This window comes from Mirounga angustirostris, unplaced genomic scaffold, assembly GCF_029215605.1.
Source record: "Mirounga angustirostris isolate CCGP_5_RB_7025 unplaced genomic scaffold, mMirAng1.0.hap1 SCAF_10, whole genome shotgun sequence".
NCBI lineage: Eukaryota > Metazoa > Chordata > Mammalia > Carnivora > Phocidae > Mirounga > Mirounga angustirostris.
Window position 1 is genome coordinate 88428085 of NW_026991718.1, and position 14867 is coordinate 88442951.

Consider the following 14867-nt stretch of genomic DNA (forward strand, 5'->3'; position numbering starts at 1 on the left):
GCATTTATCAAGAGACAAATACAATTTGTTAGTACAGACTAATCCAAGATGTCAAGAAACACTGATAAGGTAACAAAAGGACAGCACCAAGCCCAGGGAAGAAAAATAAGAGATAAAACCGCCACAGAAATGGAGGTACCACTAAATGCAAAACAGGAGCAAAGCTGGAAACAAAGACCTGGCTGGAAAAGTGAACAAAATGGGGGAGAAGCATGAAAAAGATTGGAGAGGAAGATATCCATATGGAATACAAAGACTACCTAACATCTGCTTGATTAGTGTCCCTGAAGAAAGGACCTGAATAAAACATTAAAAACATTTTTTCAGTATATAATTGAAGAAAACTTTCCATACACAGCTAAATCTACAAATTCAAAGAGAATGCATACGTACAAAAAACCACGCCGAGTTCCGTCTTTGACAGACTTTTCTCACTTTCCTGAGACTTTTCTCATCACAAACTCAGCAGTGCAGTGAGTGAATCCACAGCCACGCGGACAGCTGCTGTCACCACTGCTCATGGCCCATTGCTTCTTCTCAGACGCTATTTACTCTGCACTTGAACTGAGTTACTGTCATACGGGGTTTCCATAGCACTGCGCCACCCCTCCCTCCAGATGGGGCTTAGCCACCGGTGAGAACACCAGAGCCCAACAAAACCCAGCTGTCGAGAAGAGTGTGAGTGAAGGTTTCAAGCACAATCATGTCCTTTTCCTATGTACACACGAAGGCTTGCTTCGTAACTACTTTTGAGGTTCTCCCCAAGAGGCTTCTTAACAAGTTGGCACTCAGGAATATGATCAAGACGTTTTTATGTTGCCTTTAACTAGAATGTGTATTTTTATTTATTTATAGAGAGTGTGCGCACGTGCACAATGTGGGGAGGGGCAGAGGGTGAAGGAGAGAGAATCTCAAGCAGGCTCCACACCCAGCTGGATCTCGTGACCCTGAGATCATGACCTGAGCCAAAATCAACCGTCAGACACTTAACCGACGAAGCCACCCAGGAGCCCCATAGAAATATGTATTTTTAAAGTTGTAGTTGTAGTTCCATCTCTGCTAAAGTTTCTAACTTTTAACTAGCACTATGAAACAGCTTGATTATCTTTTTGTAAGGGATGGGTACCGAGGCATACAATGTTGGGCCTCATCTTAAAATCTTTCAGTCTTTCTTTTTCCTCCCAAGTTGAGCACAGATGTCAAGGGCTCTGTAGTTTATTTAATTCTGCAAAGAGCTCCAGGGAGCCTCCCAATGCACCTCTGCATAAGAGGGGAACAGAAGCAGTGACACTGGGGCTCCCCTGGAAACCACCCACCCAGGTGGGCTCTACGGCAGGCACTGCTGATCTGCCCAGCTCGAACTCTGCACTCTGGCCTGTGGCGTGTTTTCTGGTGTTGCTGTGTAATTTGTTCTAAGAACTTGTATAATTTCTTCAAATGTACTGAAATGGTTTCCCCCAGTTTCCTCAAGATGGTTCAGAGTAAAGGCAAACTAAAGTAGGCTTGCTAGCAGCACGGCCCAAGGAGATGCACACACTTTTGAATCGCACATGCTCAGGTCCAATCCCAGATCCTGGCCTGGCCAGTCGGGTGGCCTAGATCCCTTCACCTCTCTGAGAAACACCATGTCTACCCTAAATACAACAAAGGGCTAGCTCTGAACTCAGGCAATATTGGTTCCCTTGCCAGGCCAGATTTTCAGGGAGAGTAATGGAACCTAATTAGCAGGGTGGCAATTTTGGACAAAACCACCTGAGGGCTCAGGCTTGGCGTAAGAAAAAGCGTAGCGGGCTCACCTGCAAAGGGCCAGCTCCTCAGTGTCCCCAAACTCTGCTGCTGCTGCTGCTGCTACAGGACCAGGGTCATCCCAGGCCTGGCCCAGCATCTTTCCACCCCTCCTAACCCCAGCTTCCCCAGCCACCATTTGTGCAACTGTGGACAGGGCCGCCCAGCTCAAGGAGTGCTGGCTGAAAAACCAGACGCTCCCCTTCTTCAGCCTGAGAGAGACAGGGACCCCTTTAACCCCTCTACAGCAGCCTGGGGGCCTGCCGCCTAGGGTGCTGAGCTGGGCTGTTGACTCTCTTGTATGGTCCCTTCTTGCAATACCACTGTAACACATATTAAGTGGCTTAGAGGCAGCCTCATTTTTTTTAATTGGGTTTATTTATTACATGCAAAGCCTATACCAGTAGGTAACATCACAGAAAAACATAAAGCTCCCTGACATAAAGAGATGAAAAGATGCGCAACACAAATACTACACAACACAGTAATCTTCTGAAGACAATTTAGGAGGTAAGGAACTAGAATTGTGGAGCTGGAGCTGAATAGCAACAGGCAGAGCCTCATTTTCTCTTTACACAGCGGAGAGTCATTAACAGAACTGGACTTTTACAGACCGCCAATTTCTTTTCCCTCTCCAAAAGGGCTGTTGAGAGTCTTTGTTTAACAGAAGGCTCTGAATGCTCTGCAGGAAAAGGAAAAAAGAACTTCTCCAACATTCAGGGCACCAAAACAGACTGGGGCAACTGTTTTCACCGAGAAGAACCAGATTCTGGCCAGAGATGTGTCAGCCGCACCCAGGAGAAGGCAGCAGCACTCCCCTTCTCTACCAGACTCTGTGTGTCTTCCCACGCTAGCTGCCACCTCGCCGTGGCTAAGCAGGCAGAGTGGCCCCCATGGCAGACTGCCAGCTCCCTGCCAGACAGAGACCACTGACCCAACAAGAGGCCAGCTCTGGTGGGCTCCCCAGCCTCTCCAAAGGCACCAAGGCCACCCTGCCCTTGCCAGCCCAAAGGGGAGACTGCTAGGGGGCAGCAGTCTCCACGCACCGCCGCCCCCCCCCCCCCCGCCACCACAGCTGAGGCTTATCCTAGTATTCACTGGCCATGTCACAGCACCCATTCTGCTGTGTCAGAGGGGTTTTTTGGAGGGTCACACGGACAACAGCTTTATGAAACCCCTACTGTTTGCCATAAGGATGTTGAGCATTATCTCGTCTTTTTTTAAATGATTTTATTTGAAAAGAGAGAGATCGCACATGCGCACATGGAAGGGCAGAGGAAGAAGCAGACTCCCCACTGAGCAGGGAGCCCGCTGTGGAACTCGATCCCAGGACCCTGGGATCATGACCTGTGCTGAAGGCAGACGCCTAACCGAGCCACCCAGGCGCCCCTATTACCTCATCTCTTAAAATCCCAACCTATGATGTCACACTCAAGCACTTTCTTTTAGGATTAAGTGCCAGGGAAACTTGGCTTCCTATGAGTAACTGGCAGATTTCTGTCTCAGTGTGGATCACGGATTTCCGTTTTCACTTTAGGTACTGGTACCTTGGACTAGAACACAGGTCTGTTTACTCAAAGTCAATTTGGAAACCGTAAAATATAATAATAGAATCTAAGAACTTACAGGGATCACAGAGATCACTCAGCTCTGCAGGGAACAGATTTACTTTGTGCTCCATGACATTACATTTTACAGTCCCCTGCCTTCTGCCTTCCATGCTGTTAAGCTCTACAAAATATCTACTCACTCCCATACCAGTGCCAATCATGCAAGTCTCCTTATCACAGCCAGAGAAGCCAAAGCCTAATCAATTTATGTGAAGTGATCTGGAATATTTATAACCTGTGTGGTCCTAGTCAGCATTTTAACTGAGCTACTTCCACCTTTCATTTTAAATGTTTCAAGGCTAAGAAGACACTCAGCTAGAACTGAAATCACATGTAATTCCTACACCAGGAGATCCTGTCCAAGACACAGTTGACCAAACTTCTCTGTAGTCTGATTACCTTGCTAAATTTGTGTTCACTTCTCTTCCCTTTACCGCGTCCTTTTTTTTTTTTTTAAAGATTTTATTTATTCATGAGAGACAGACACAGAGAGAGAGAGAGAGAGTCAGAGGGAGAAGCAGGCTCCCCAAGAAGCAGGGAGCCCGATTTGGGGCTTGATCCCAGGACCCTGGGATCATGACCTGAGCCAAAGACAGATGCTTAACCATCTGAGCCACCCAGGCGCCCCCCTTTACTGTGTCCTAAGAACCCCATCCTGTATAAGGTAGGAAAAAAAAGTGAGTTATTGTCTGTTGCTGATTTGCTTCATGTCTCAGAATGTGCGGATTTCTAAATGGCTTAAAGCTTTGATTTGTTTAATGAAAAATTAGGTACAATCTGAAAAGACATAAAGTTCTCCCTATTGTCTTATTTGTATTTCTTATTAGTTGGGCAACTGGCAAAGCTATAGGAGATCCGTAGGTGGCAGCACCATGTCAGTGTGAATGTCCTGGGTTTACTCATTCATGGTGTTTGTCTAACAGAGTCTCCCTGATTTTTGGAAGCACACATTTACATTTTTAAGGGTAAAGGAGCATCACGTCTGCAACTTACTTTGAAATGGTTCAGAGAAAAAAATGTATTAATATATATAGAAAGGGACACAAGAAGTGTGTTAAAATGTTTAATGTTTGGGAATTGCATGAAGAAAGGGAATTTACTGTATTATTACTGCAACCTTTAAGTCTTATGTCATATAAAATAGAATTTTTTAAAAAGTCATTTACAAAGGGCTGGGATTCAGAAGCGAGGTCAGTTACGATATTTCATAAAAATACAAAGGGTCGGTCCTTGCAGCCATCTAATACCAGCACCTGGTGTTAGAGCTCTCCAGAGAAACAGAATCAACAGGATATATATATAGATTTATTTTAAGGAATTGGCTCACACAATTGTGGAGGTCTGAGACTAAAATCTGATGAGGGAGGGGGGACCGCATTTGCAATCCAAAGGCAGTCTGCTGGCAGAGTCCCTTCCTGCTGAGGAGGCATGAGCATGGCGGGTGGGGGTATCAGTCTTTGTTCTATTAAGGTCTTTAACTGATCGGATGAGGCCCACCCACATTACAGAGGGTAATCTGTTTGACTCAATGTCCACTGACTCAAATGTTAATCTAAAAAAACACCTTCAAAGAAACATCCAGAATAGTATTTGATCAAATTTCTGGACACTGTGGCCCAGACAAGGTGACACAGTAAATAAACCATCACAGCTCTTAAGAGCAGAGCCAAACTGCCTTCTTCGAAAAATCATAGCACACCCTGAGAGCCTTCTTAATCTCATAAAATGATGGCTTAACCCTACCTTCCACTTGGCGAGCTGTCAGGTTAATCAGCAACACAAAACATCTGTCCATTGTCAAGCTTCTAGCCAGAGAAAATAACTGAGCTATCTGGTATCAGGGAAGCCTGCCCAGGGGATACAAGGTCAACTTCACAAGACAAGTGGAAACATATCAAAACTGGGTGTGTTAAAAAGATTCCAGTGGCTGGTCCCATCAGTAAAAGAAAATCTTGTAAGTGGAGGCTGTAGGCAGCCAAGGCTGCAAAAACACTGCTCTAGATCATCTTCCTTTAAGTCCTGAGTCCAGTCAAACCATAAGATTAATCGTATTCATTATGATTATCTTATTAGAAATATTTAAGACTGCAATTTGGGCCCATGGTGGAGCTCTCTTTCCTTAATCTACCATCATGGCTATGCCATGAGCTTATGGCAAAGAGCCATTAGTAAACAGACTCATCCACTGCCGGGATGTAGTAGGCCAGCTGTCCGCATTCTACCCTACCCACTTTAAAATCCCATAGAAGGTATCTCACACCTGCTCATTCTAGCAATTATCACAGAGATCCCATGACTCCCGTAAGTGGACATGAGCTGCCATTTGCTTTGGTTGCCAGAACTTACATCTGCACTTTGTGTCCTGACCTTGCCCTTGAATGCAACCTGTTTCCCTACCCTTACTCTCTGGCCCCAACCTTCTCTTTGAGGTCTTCTATTAGTATGAACCTTCTGTGTCATGCCTTGCTTAAGCATTCTCTGATTCTTTTACAGCAGAGATGGAATGTCAATATAAAATGGAAACATTTTATAAGCAAACACAAAGCCACAACTTTTTAACATGGCAAGGGACCTCAGAAATGGATTACCTCGTTCCACCCACTCACCCTCCATTTTAAAAGATGAAAAAACTGAGGCCAAGCAAGATTAAGAAATCCAGCCAAGTTCAAGGTCTCACAGACGGAATGGTGAAGCCAGGACTAAAAGGAGCTTGGTTGGACTCATGTAAGCTGTCCCTCCCCATCCAGCTCTTTTCTATTCCTGAATTCAGGGTGGAATTCCAGCTCTGGAGTTTTATCCCAGACTCCTGGCCTTGCCATTACCTCGGAGAATCCTTGAACCATCTTCAGAACTAAGCACTGCCTCCTGCCAACCGCCACCCTCTCAATTTTAGCCAGGTTTTTTGACTTGATTTGCCATGCTAATTGCCTGAAAAATCTTTCTCTGAGCACAAGTTTCATTTGTTTCTGCTACTGCCAAAAATAGAAGGCTAAAAGGGTTCTGAAACAATAGGTACAGCACGATACTATTTTGTATAATAAAAGCAGTGTTGCTACCAGTGTAGAAAAAAGATGTAGGACACAAAATGTTTATAGCATTTATCATGTTATTACTCGGTGTTGAGAGAGATTAAAATTAATTTTTTCCTTCCGGCTTATCTGTTTTCCAATTTTTCCTCCAATAATCGTAACTTGCATAATTGTCTGGAAAACAAAAATTAAGTAAAAGCACTCTAGTTTATTAAATATAAATCATTCAGCTACCCCAATCAGAAGTGCAGTGGTACAAGTCCCCAAGGTCATTCCCAGGCTGGGGTGCAGCTATGCAAGATTTTTATTGGGAGCCTACCTCCCGTCAGGTTCTGACTCTTGTGGGGCTTGTTTCTGGTCCATTATAAGCAAACATGTAACCTCTGCAGAAAAAGGAGAGGAGGAGCTTATTTTTCAATGTGAATTAGCCAGACTGAAACACTTAACTTCCAATTTTCTGTTTTAAATGGCCTTCCTAAACAGAACACGCAAACAACCTTCCACTTACAGGCTGTGTGGTTTCTTTAAAAGACAAAACTTTCCGCCCGTAGTCACCACAGCAAACAATCAAAACTCAGACCTCTCCGTGAGGACTGGGAAAGCCGTTTTGTTAGAGGGATTAATTCTGTTCATGAAAGGTTGCTTCTGTAATCCCTGAGCCTCACTGTCCTTTTCAGGATCTAATTATACGTAAACACTCTAATGGGAATGCAAGGTTTTGGGGTGTGTCCTGGTCCAGGTCCAGGAAAATGTCCTTGAATGTGCAAAGCTGTACCCTTGTCATCTGCTACACTGACAGCAAAAATGATGTTGCAAACCAGAGCTCTGCCATCAGCAAAGGATTCTGGGGGAGCCACTGCCTCTTGGCTAGTGTACCTGGCAAAGTCATCCTAAGCCCCTGTTGTAAAAACCCGCTTTACCCATTTGGTGCCACTTCTTTCTACGCTGTCTTGCATACTAAATGTGAAGGAGCCCAGTTGGTATTCTAATAAATCTGTCCTTACCATCTCTATTTTAGAAAAAAGAGTGCCCCAGAGTAAGTTTGGAAAAGCAATCAATCTCACTCTTAGCAATTATTAAACATTTAATGCCTCATGAAAATACTCTAAAATACGATCAACAAAGCAACTACCCACTGCCTATGTGTATACTGCAAATCAAATCTTTGCAAACTGGCTTCAGGCCTGCAAGTGTGTCCTTTCTTCGCCAGTCACTCTACCTTAATATCGTGGAGAGGACAATATTCTCTCTAGTCAAGAGCAGGAAGAAAATTCCCAAACAAACTGAGAGCAGATGGGTGGCCAAGAGTATGATAGGCCTATCAAACTACCAGTGGTACTGGAGAAGCATATTTACTAACTTGGAAAGCTACTGAAAAAGTTACAAATGTCAATGAATGAAACAGAAAAACCACAAAACTGTACATGCAATATACTTTTAAAAATGTGTATGTAGGGCGCCTGGGTGGCTCAGTTGGTTAAGCGACTGCCTTTGGCTCAGGTCATGATCCTGGAGTCCCTGCATCGAGCCCTGCATCAGGCTCCCTGCCCGGCAAGGAGTCTGCTTCTCTCTCTGACCCTCCCCCTTCTCATGTGCTCGCTCTCTCATTCTCTCTCAAATAAATAAATAAAATCTTTTTAAAAAAGTGTATGTATATTTAAGAATAGAAAAGGATCTGAAAGTACATACACCTTCATTTTAATATGGTTAAGAGTAATGGAGTCACATCAGTGACTTTTCTTTGGCCTATTTTGTCTTTTTCTGCCATAAGCATAAATTTCTGCAAAATATAAAAAGTAACAATTAATCTCTGTGATTAATTACTTAATTTCTGTGAACTTTAACACAACAATGTCCTTCAAGGTAGGTGTGGAAACCCCTAAAGACTGAGCCTTCTTTGAGGGCTCTTTCTCTGAGCTCCTGACCCCTCCTGCTTTAGCAGGCATCCTCAATGATTTTCTTCCGATCACTGCCTAGCCAAAAAAAGCCCCACAATTCTCTGCAGATGACTGAGCTCACCCACTAACACCACCAAATTGCCCAGGCCTGGTTCCAGGACCCTGTTCTCTCACACTCTGCTGCAGAAAAACAAAAGGTGGGGGGCGGGGGCAGCGGAGGAGGAAGCACCCGGCTAGAAACAGGCTGGAAAATTCCGCCAGGACTCCAGGGCTCAGGAGTCGCGGGGAGCACAGGACTCCCGCAAGATCGAGCTCTTCGTGCAAAGGGTCTGCGGGCTCGCGCCTAAGCAGAGGATGCCGAGGCCAGGCCCCCCGGGGAGCCGAGTGTAGACAACATCCTAATCTGCCTACTTAGACGACCTCCTGACCTCCCGAATCCGCTCTGCGCCCGGGGTGGCAGGGCGGGAAGGACCGAACCAGGCCTGTGCAAAGCTGGCTGACCCCCGGGGAAAGGCGGTGGGAGAGACGTGACCCCAGCCGAGGCTATCCTCTTCGGCAAGAGGCCAGTCCGTGGACCACCGATGGGCTGCGGGGGCGGACAGAGAGTGGCCATGCTCAACTTAAAGACACGCCGCAAGCACGGGCCCTACGTGCGTCTTTCCGGGAGAGAGGCGCATCGCTCTGCTCTCTTCACATGGGCCCGCGGCTCGGGTAACCCGGCACAAGGGCTGCCCTTTTCCGGGGTGGGGCAGCGGGCGTGGCAGGATGAGTGCAGTGACCCCGGGCAGGCGACCCCGGCCTCACCTTGGGGTCGCGCTCGTAGTAGTGCTGCTGCGTGCGGATCCAGCGGCCCACCAGGTGGTCCCGCACAGTGTGAGCCAGCGCGAAGAAGTAGTCACGGGGCGTGGCCACGTTGCGGTCCTTGACCAGCGTGAAGTGCAGGTGCCGATTGAAGCTCTTCCGCACCTCGGCCACGTCGCCCAGCCCCGCGATGCCGCGCACACTGATCTGCTTCCGCTTCTCGCTGTCGGTCAGCGGCTTCGCCATCGCGCCGGCCGAGGAGGAGTAAGACGAGATACAGAGCCGGGAGGACACGCGAACACCGAGGATGCTGTGGCTGCTGTGGCGCCGGGCACTGCGGCGACGCAGCTAGCACGGGCCGCGCCTGCGCGATGTGCCGGGGCGGGGCCGAGAGGCGAGGGGGCGGGGCCTCCATGGGGAGAGGAGGTAGGTGAGTCGGGGCCTCCGCGGACGCGGGGCGGTCCGAGGGACAGGGCCTCCAGAGAGGCAGGGCAGGGTCGCTGGCCCAGGTCGTAGTCCTCGGACGTTGGCGGGGGCGTGCCGTTTCATAGGTGAGGAAGATGAAATGATTTACCCAGGCCAACCAAGAGCGGGGGCCTGCCCCCAAGATGGCCAAGCCCGGCAGGAGGGGAGGAGACTGGAGGAGCAGGAGGACTCGGGAGTCGGAGCGTTGATCTCGCCCCTGCCTGCCCCCCACCCCCAGGGCCATGTGGGGGTGGGGCGTACTCTGCTTTCGCGGCTTTCGGGATTTGGGGGCCGGCGTCCCTCGCCCGGCCAGGATCCCCGGCTGCCCCAGCTGGGATGCCCTGGGTGCTGGGGTGCGGCCGAGGCCTGGTAAATGGGAAGGGAAACCGGGTGCATGCTAGAAACGCACCCACCAACGCCTGGTGGGCTCAATCTCCTGAATTGGGGGCGGAGTGGCTCTGAAAATGACAGCTAGGAATGTAAAACTTTGTTCATACTGAGAAATGCCAGCCTGCCTGCAACCCTCAGACGGGGCTGACACACACGGCTGGTGAACAGGAGACAGCATTCCCCAGGGGTGCTGCGGTCCTGAAGTGTCACAGCGACCCCTCTGAGGAATCACCACACCTTACTCACTGAGAAGCCTTATTCCCTAAGTCACTGGCCCTCACTTTGCCCTTCAAATTACGACGTCAGGAGGAAGGCAACACCCCACTCTGGCCGAGGATCCTGGTCACTGTGACAGAGACACAGCCTCCTCCATTCCACCCAGGTGCGAGCCCCAGATAAGGGGTGTCTGGACACAGCTTCCCACATCTGCTTAACATGGGGGGTGGGGTGGTTTCCCAAGGAAACTGCACCTGGGCCCACCTTGCATACAGCTCTGCTCTGAGCCTGTGGGAACACTGCTTCATGGGAGTTTCACCCTGACCCCTGCCTTTTCCTTTGTTCCCTGGATGCCCATGGACCCACCCGATTTTGTGCCACTGCAGTTTGCATTTGGTGATCTCACACTGATGGGCTGCAAAGAATCCCGACTTAGATGAAGGTCAAATTTGCCTGCAAAGATGCCATGAAAGTAGATGCAGGAGTTTTCCTGGTGTGATGCTTCTAAAGTAATCTTACCTGGACCCTCTCCTACATGCATACTTCTTGGGGGACAATAAATGTGGAATGCCCTCTCTGTCCCACCTATGCACACACCCACCCGCTCCAGGTGGCCACTAATATAACTGGAATGGATAATGAACCCCATGGTCATCTCAGCCATTTTCACATAAGGAATTTTTAGATAGTTATAAGTGCCGTGAAGAAAAGCACATTAAGCAGCCAGGAGACGATACCTGAGTTGAGACCAAAAAAATATTAATGAGTAATGAATCTGGGGAAGAAGGAAGTACAAAGGTCCTGAGGTAAGTACCCACTTGGACAGTTCACTGAACATCAAGTCCTGTGTAGGTGGGGCAAAGAGAGCAGCTGAGAGGTATCATAATATGGCACCCTCCAAAATGCCTCTTTGGCTTATAGGTTATTTTGAGCTAAAGACTTCTGAGAAAACAGCAAAAGCAGGAAAAGCTCTAAAAATAGGGTACCAGTTTTCCCTTTGTAAAGGAAATTTACATTTAAAAGGGCATTTCCATCCCTAGAAACCTTTCCTCTCTTGACAGGTCTGATCATAAAACATTACAAACAACTTCTGTTTACCGTACTTCTGGTCACCTTCCCATGACTTGCCTCCCTAGCTAGAAGCCCCAAACCCTTTCCTTTGTTTTAGCCTAGGATGATATTTAAACTCAAGTTCTAACCACCACTTTGAGTTACTCATCTCTGGGTACTCCTGGGTGTTTATGTGATGCACATGCTAATAACCTCATGTTTGTTTTTCTCTTGTTAATCTGTCTTTGGCCAGCCAAATTTATAGGGCCCCACATGGAGAACTTGAGATGGGTAGAAGAAAAGATTTTTTCCTCCTCAACACAACCAATGGGTACATTCAGACTGGAGGTGGGGAGCCAGGTCAGGCTTGATGAGGAATCTGGATCTTCCAACAGAACTGTAGGGCTTCCGAACAGATAAAATGGAATGAAAGTGGGCTCAGCTTTGCCCCTCCAAGGAAAAGGACTGTTTTTTTTTGGCAGTCTGGTCTCAGCTATGACTAGGCCAGAGCACCTCCTCCCCTAATGGGAGACGGTTGTGAGGCCAGTCAGGGCACCTTGTAACAGTCTGGTTCTCTATTTTTGGGAGACCACTTTAAATATTCATTTACTAAGAAGTGATCCAGGTTCAGTTACTTTTTGTAGTGAGCTATTCTGTATTACGGGAGATAGATTACCTTTAAAGTTTTTTCAAATAGGTATGTCAGACTGTCTATAGCTAGTTCTCTGCCTTGGAAACAGACAGAAGATGCCTTGTGTGTGGAATGAAATGCTGCAGGAATTAGAAGAAATTGGATGTGGAAAACAGACACTTGTGGTCTGCTTCAGCTTCTTGAGTGTCTCATTGATCATAAAGGTTCAATAAATGTTGGTTAAGTGAGTGACTTGGACACTCTGCCAGCCTTTGTTGAGACTGCACAAGATAAGGGTAAAGACTGCACGGGACCCCAGCAATACCACTGCCCAATCTGTGAGGGTCAGTTAAGTATTTGCAAATGAACACAGACCTGGCCTTTCAGGAAACAGGAGGCAAACAATAAATGCATTATTTTTGAGAGGTCAATAATTGTAAACCTCAGTAGAATTAAGACCACTAGCTAGAATGATATTGTGGAATTGGGGTTCTCCCTTCACTAGGGTATGTAACAGATAGATACTCATAGTGACATTAATGTATTATAACACATTGATGTTAAAAAGAAATCTGTGGGTCCCTGGGTGGCTCCGTTGGTTAAGCATCTGACTTTGGCTCAGGTCATGATCTCAGGGTCCTGGGATTGAGCCCCTGTCAGGCTCCCTGCTCAGTGGGGAGTCTGCTTTTCCCTCTGCCTCTCCAGCTCCCCCTACTTGTGCTCTGTCTCTCTCTCAGATAAATAAATAAAATCTTAAAAAAAAAAAAAATCTGTGAGCCAGAGTATATGAAAAGGAAATAAAATGGGGGTGGGGAGAAAGGAAGCTCTTCTCTACAGAATACCAAATAAATGTAGGAGTGGATGCTAGAACTATCAGACGAAGGCTATAAGTATCACCCCACAGTTACCTTAATAGTTACAAAAAAAGAGGAGGCACTTTACAGTGGAAAAAACTTCATGAAGTGATCCAACCTAGCATTACCAGTTAAAGGGACTAAAGGATACTATATGTTTTCTGATTCAATGCAATGAGAAGGACACATCACTTATGTGAATATAATATAGTATACTACAAATATCATGGTAATATAGTAAAGACACCTAAGCCCAGCTTATAGAGGTACAGATAACAGCTAAGGCAGTTTCCCAAACTTGCAGATGAGACCTCCCTGTAGGGCTTGTTAAAAGCACTTTCCCCAAGCTCCAGATCCAGATTCCAACTGTCTAACTTTTAAGGTATTTTGTGTGTATGTGCAAATGTGGGGATCTCCACTCCAGGCAGCATTTCTAACCCAGCACCCAGAGCCCTGTCCTAGTAGGAATGCCATTAATGCACTGCTGGAGTACCCCTGTGTGTGCTAGAGGTGCTGGGGCTTTCAGGAGTGGTCAACTCAGACACTGTCACATGCTCAGCTGGGCCTACGGTCTGATACTTTTTAATGTTTTTAACATACAGTGCTATATTAGTTTCAGGTGTACAATACAGTGATTCAACAATTCTATACATTACACAGTGTTCACCATAAGTGTACTCTTCATTTCCTTCACCTGTTCCACCCATCCTCCCACCCACCTCCCCTATGGGCAACCACCAGTTTGTTTTCTGTATTTAAGAGTTTTTTGTTTAATAAATTCCACATATGAGTGAAATCATATGGTATTTGTCTTATTTCACTTAGCATTAGACTTTCTAGATCCATCCATGTTGTTGCAAAATGGCAAAATTTCTTTTTGTGGCTGAATAGTATTCCATTGTATGTATATGTGTGTGTGTGTGTATCTATATCTATATCTATATCACATCTTCTTTTTCCATTCATCAGTCGATGGACACTTGGGTTGCTTCCATAAATTCTGTTGTAAATAATGCTGCAGTAAACCTAAGGATGCATATATCTTTTCGAATTACTGTTTTTGTACTCTTTGGGTAAATACTCAGAGGAATTACTAGAGCATATGGTAGTTCTATTTTTAATCTTTTGAGGAACTTCCATACCATTTTCCAGAGTGGCTATACCAGTTTGCATTCCCACCAATGCAAGACGGTTCCCCTTTCTCCACATCCTCATCAATACCCATTCTTTTTTTTTTTTTTTAACCTGTTGTTTCTTGTGTTCTTGACTTCAGCCATTCTGACTGGTGTAAGGTCATATCATTGTGACTTTGATTTGCATTTTCCTGATGATCAGTGATGTTGACTATCTTTTTATCTGTCTGTTGGCCATCTGTATATCTTCTCTGGAGAAATGTCTGTTCATGTTATCTGATCATTTTTTAATTGGATTATTTGTTTTTGGGGTGTTGGGTTGTATCAGTTCTTTATAGATTTTGGATACTGACTCTTTATCAGACATGTCATTTGCAAATATCTTCTCCCATTCTGTAGGCTGCTTTTTAGTTTTGATTGTTTCTTTTACTCTGCAGAAGCTTTTTATCTGGTTTCAGGCCTCACATTTAGGTCTTTAATCCAGTTTTGGGTTTGTTTTCATGTTTTTTTTTTTTTGTTTTTTTTTTTAAGTAGGCTTCTTGTCCAGCATAGAGCCCAACACAGGGTTTGAACTCACAACCCTGAGATCAAGACCCAACCTGAGATCAAGAATTGGATATTCAGGGTGCCTGGGTGGCTCAGCCGTTAAGCGTCTGCCTTCGGCTCAGGTCATGATCCCAGGGTCCTGGGATTGAGTCCCACATCAGGCTCCCTGCTCAGCAGGGACCCTGCTTCTTCCTCTCTTCCCTGCTCGTGCTCTCTGTCACTATCTCTGTCTCTCTCAAATAACTAAATAAAATCTTAAAAAAAAAAAAAAAGAATTGGATGTTCAACCGACTGAGCCACTCAGGTGCTCTGGTCTTTAATCCATTTTAAATTTAGTTTTGTGTGTGATGTAAGAAAAGAATTTCATTCTTCTATGTGTAGCTCTCCAGTCCTAAGGTCTGCTACTTCTTAAGTGATTGTGAGATAGGGTCTAAAGCCAGCAAGAGTCAGTTTAGGAGG

At 46.2% G+C, this 14867-nt stretch overlaps 1 protein-coding gene across 6 annotated transcripts in view; it reads right to left on the minus strand.

Moving 5' to 3' along the window:
• Positions 1-9479, minus strand: part of PYGB (glycogen phosphorylase B) — a 62116-nt gene extending 52637 nt beyond the window's left edge. For 3 of the 6 annotated variants that reach the window (XM_064572715.1, XM_064572717.1, XM_064572714.1), the window contains exon 1: positions 9127-9479. In XM_064572715.1, the coding sequence (XP_064428785.1) occupies positions 9127-9369 (243 nt within the window). In that variant the 5' untranslated portion in view covers positions 9370-9479. The remainder of the gene's footprint in view (positions 1-9126) is intronic. The other 3 variants (XM_064572716.1, XM_064572713.1, XM_045885329.2) reach the window with 1 other exon arrangement.
• Between the last annotated feature and the right edge of the window lie 5388 nt (positions 9480-14867).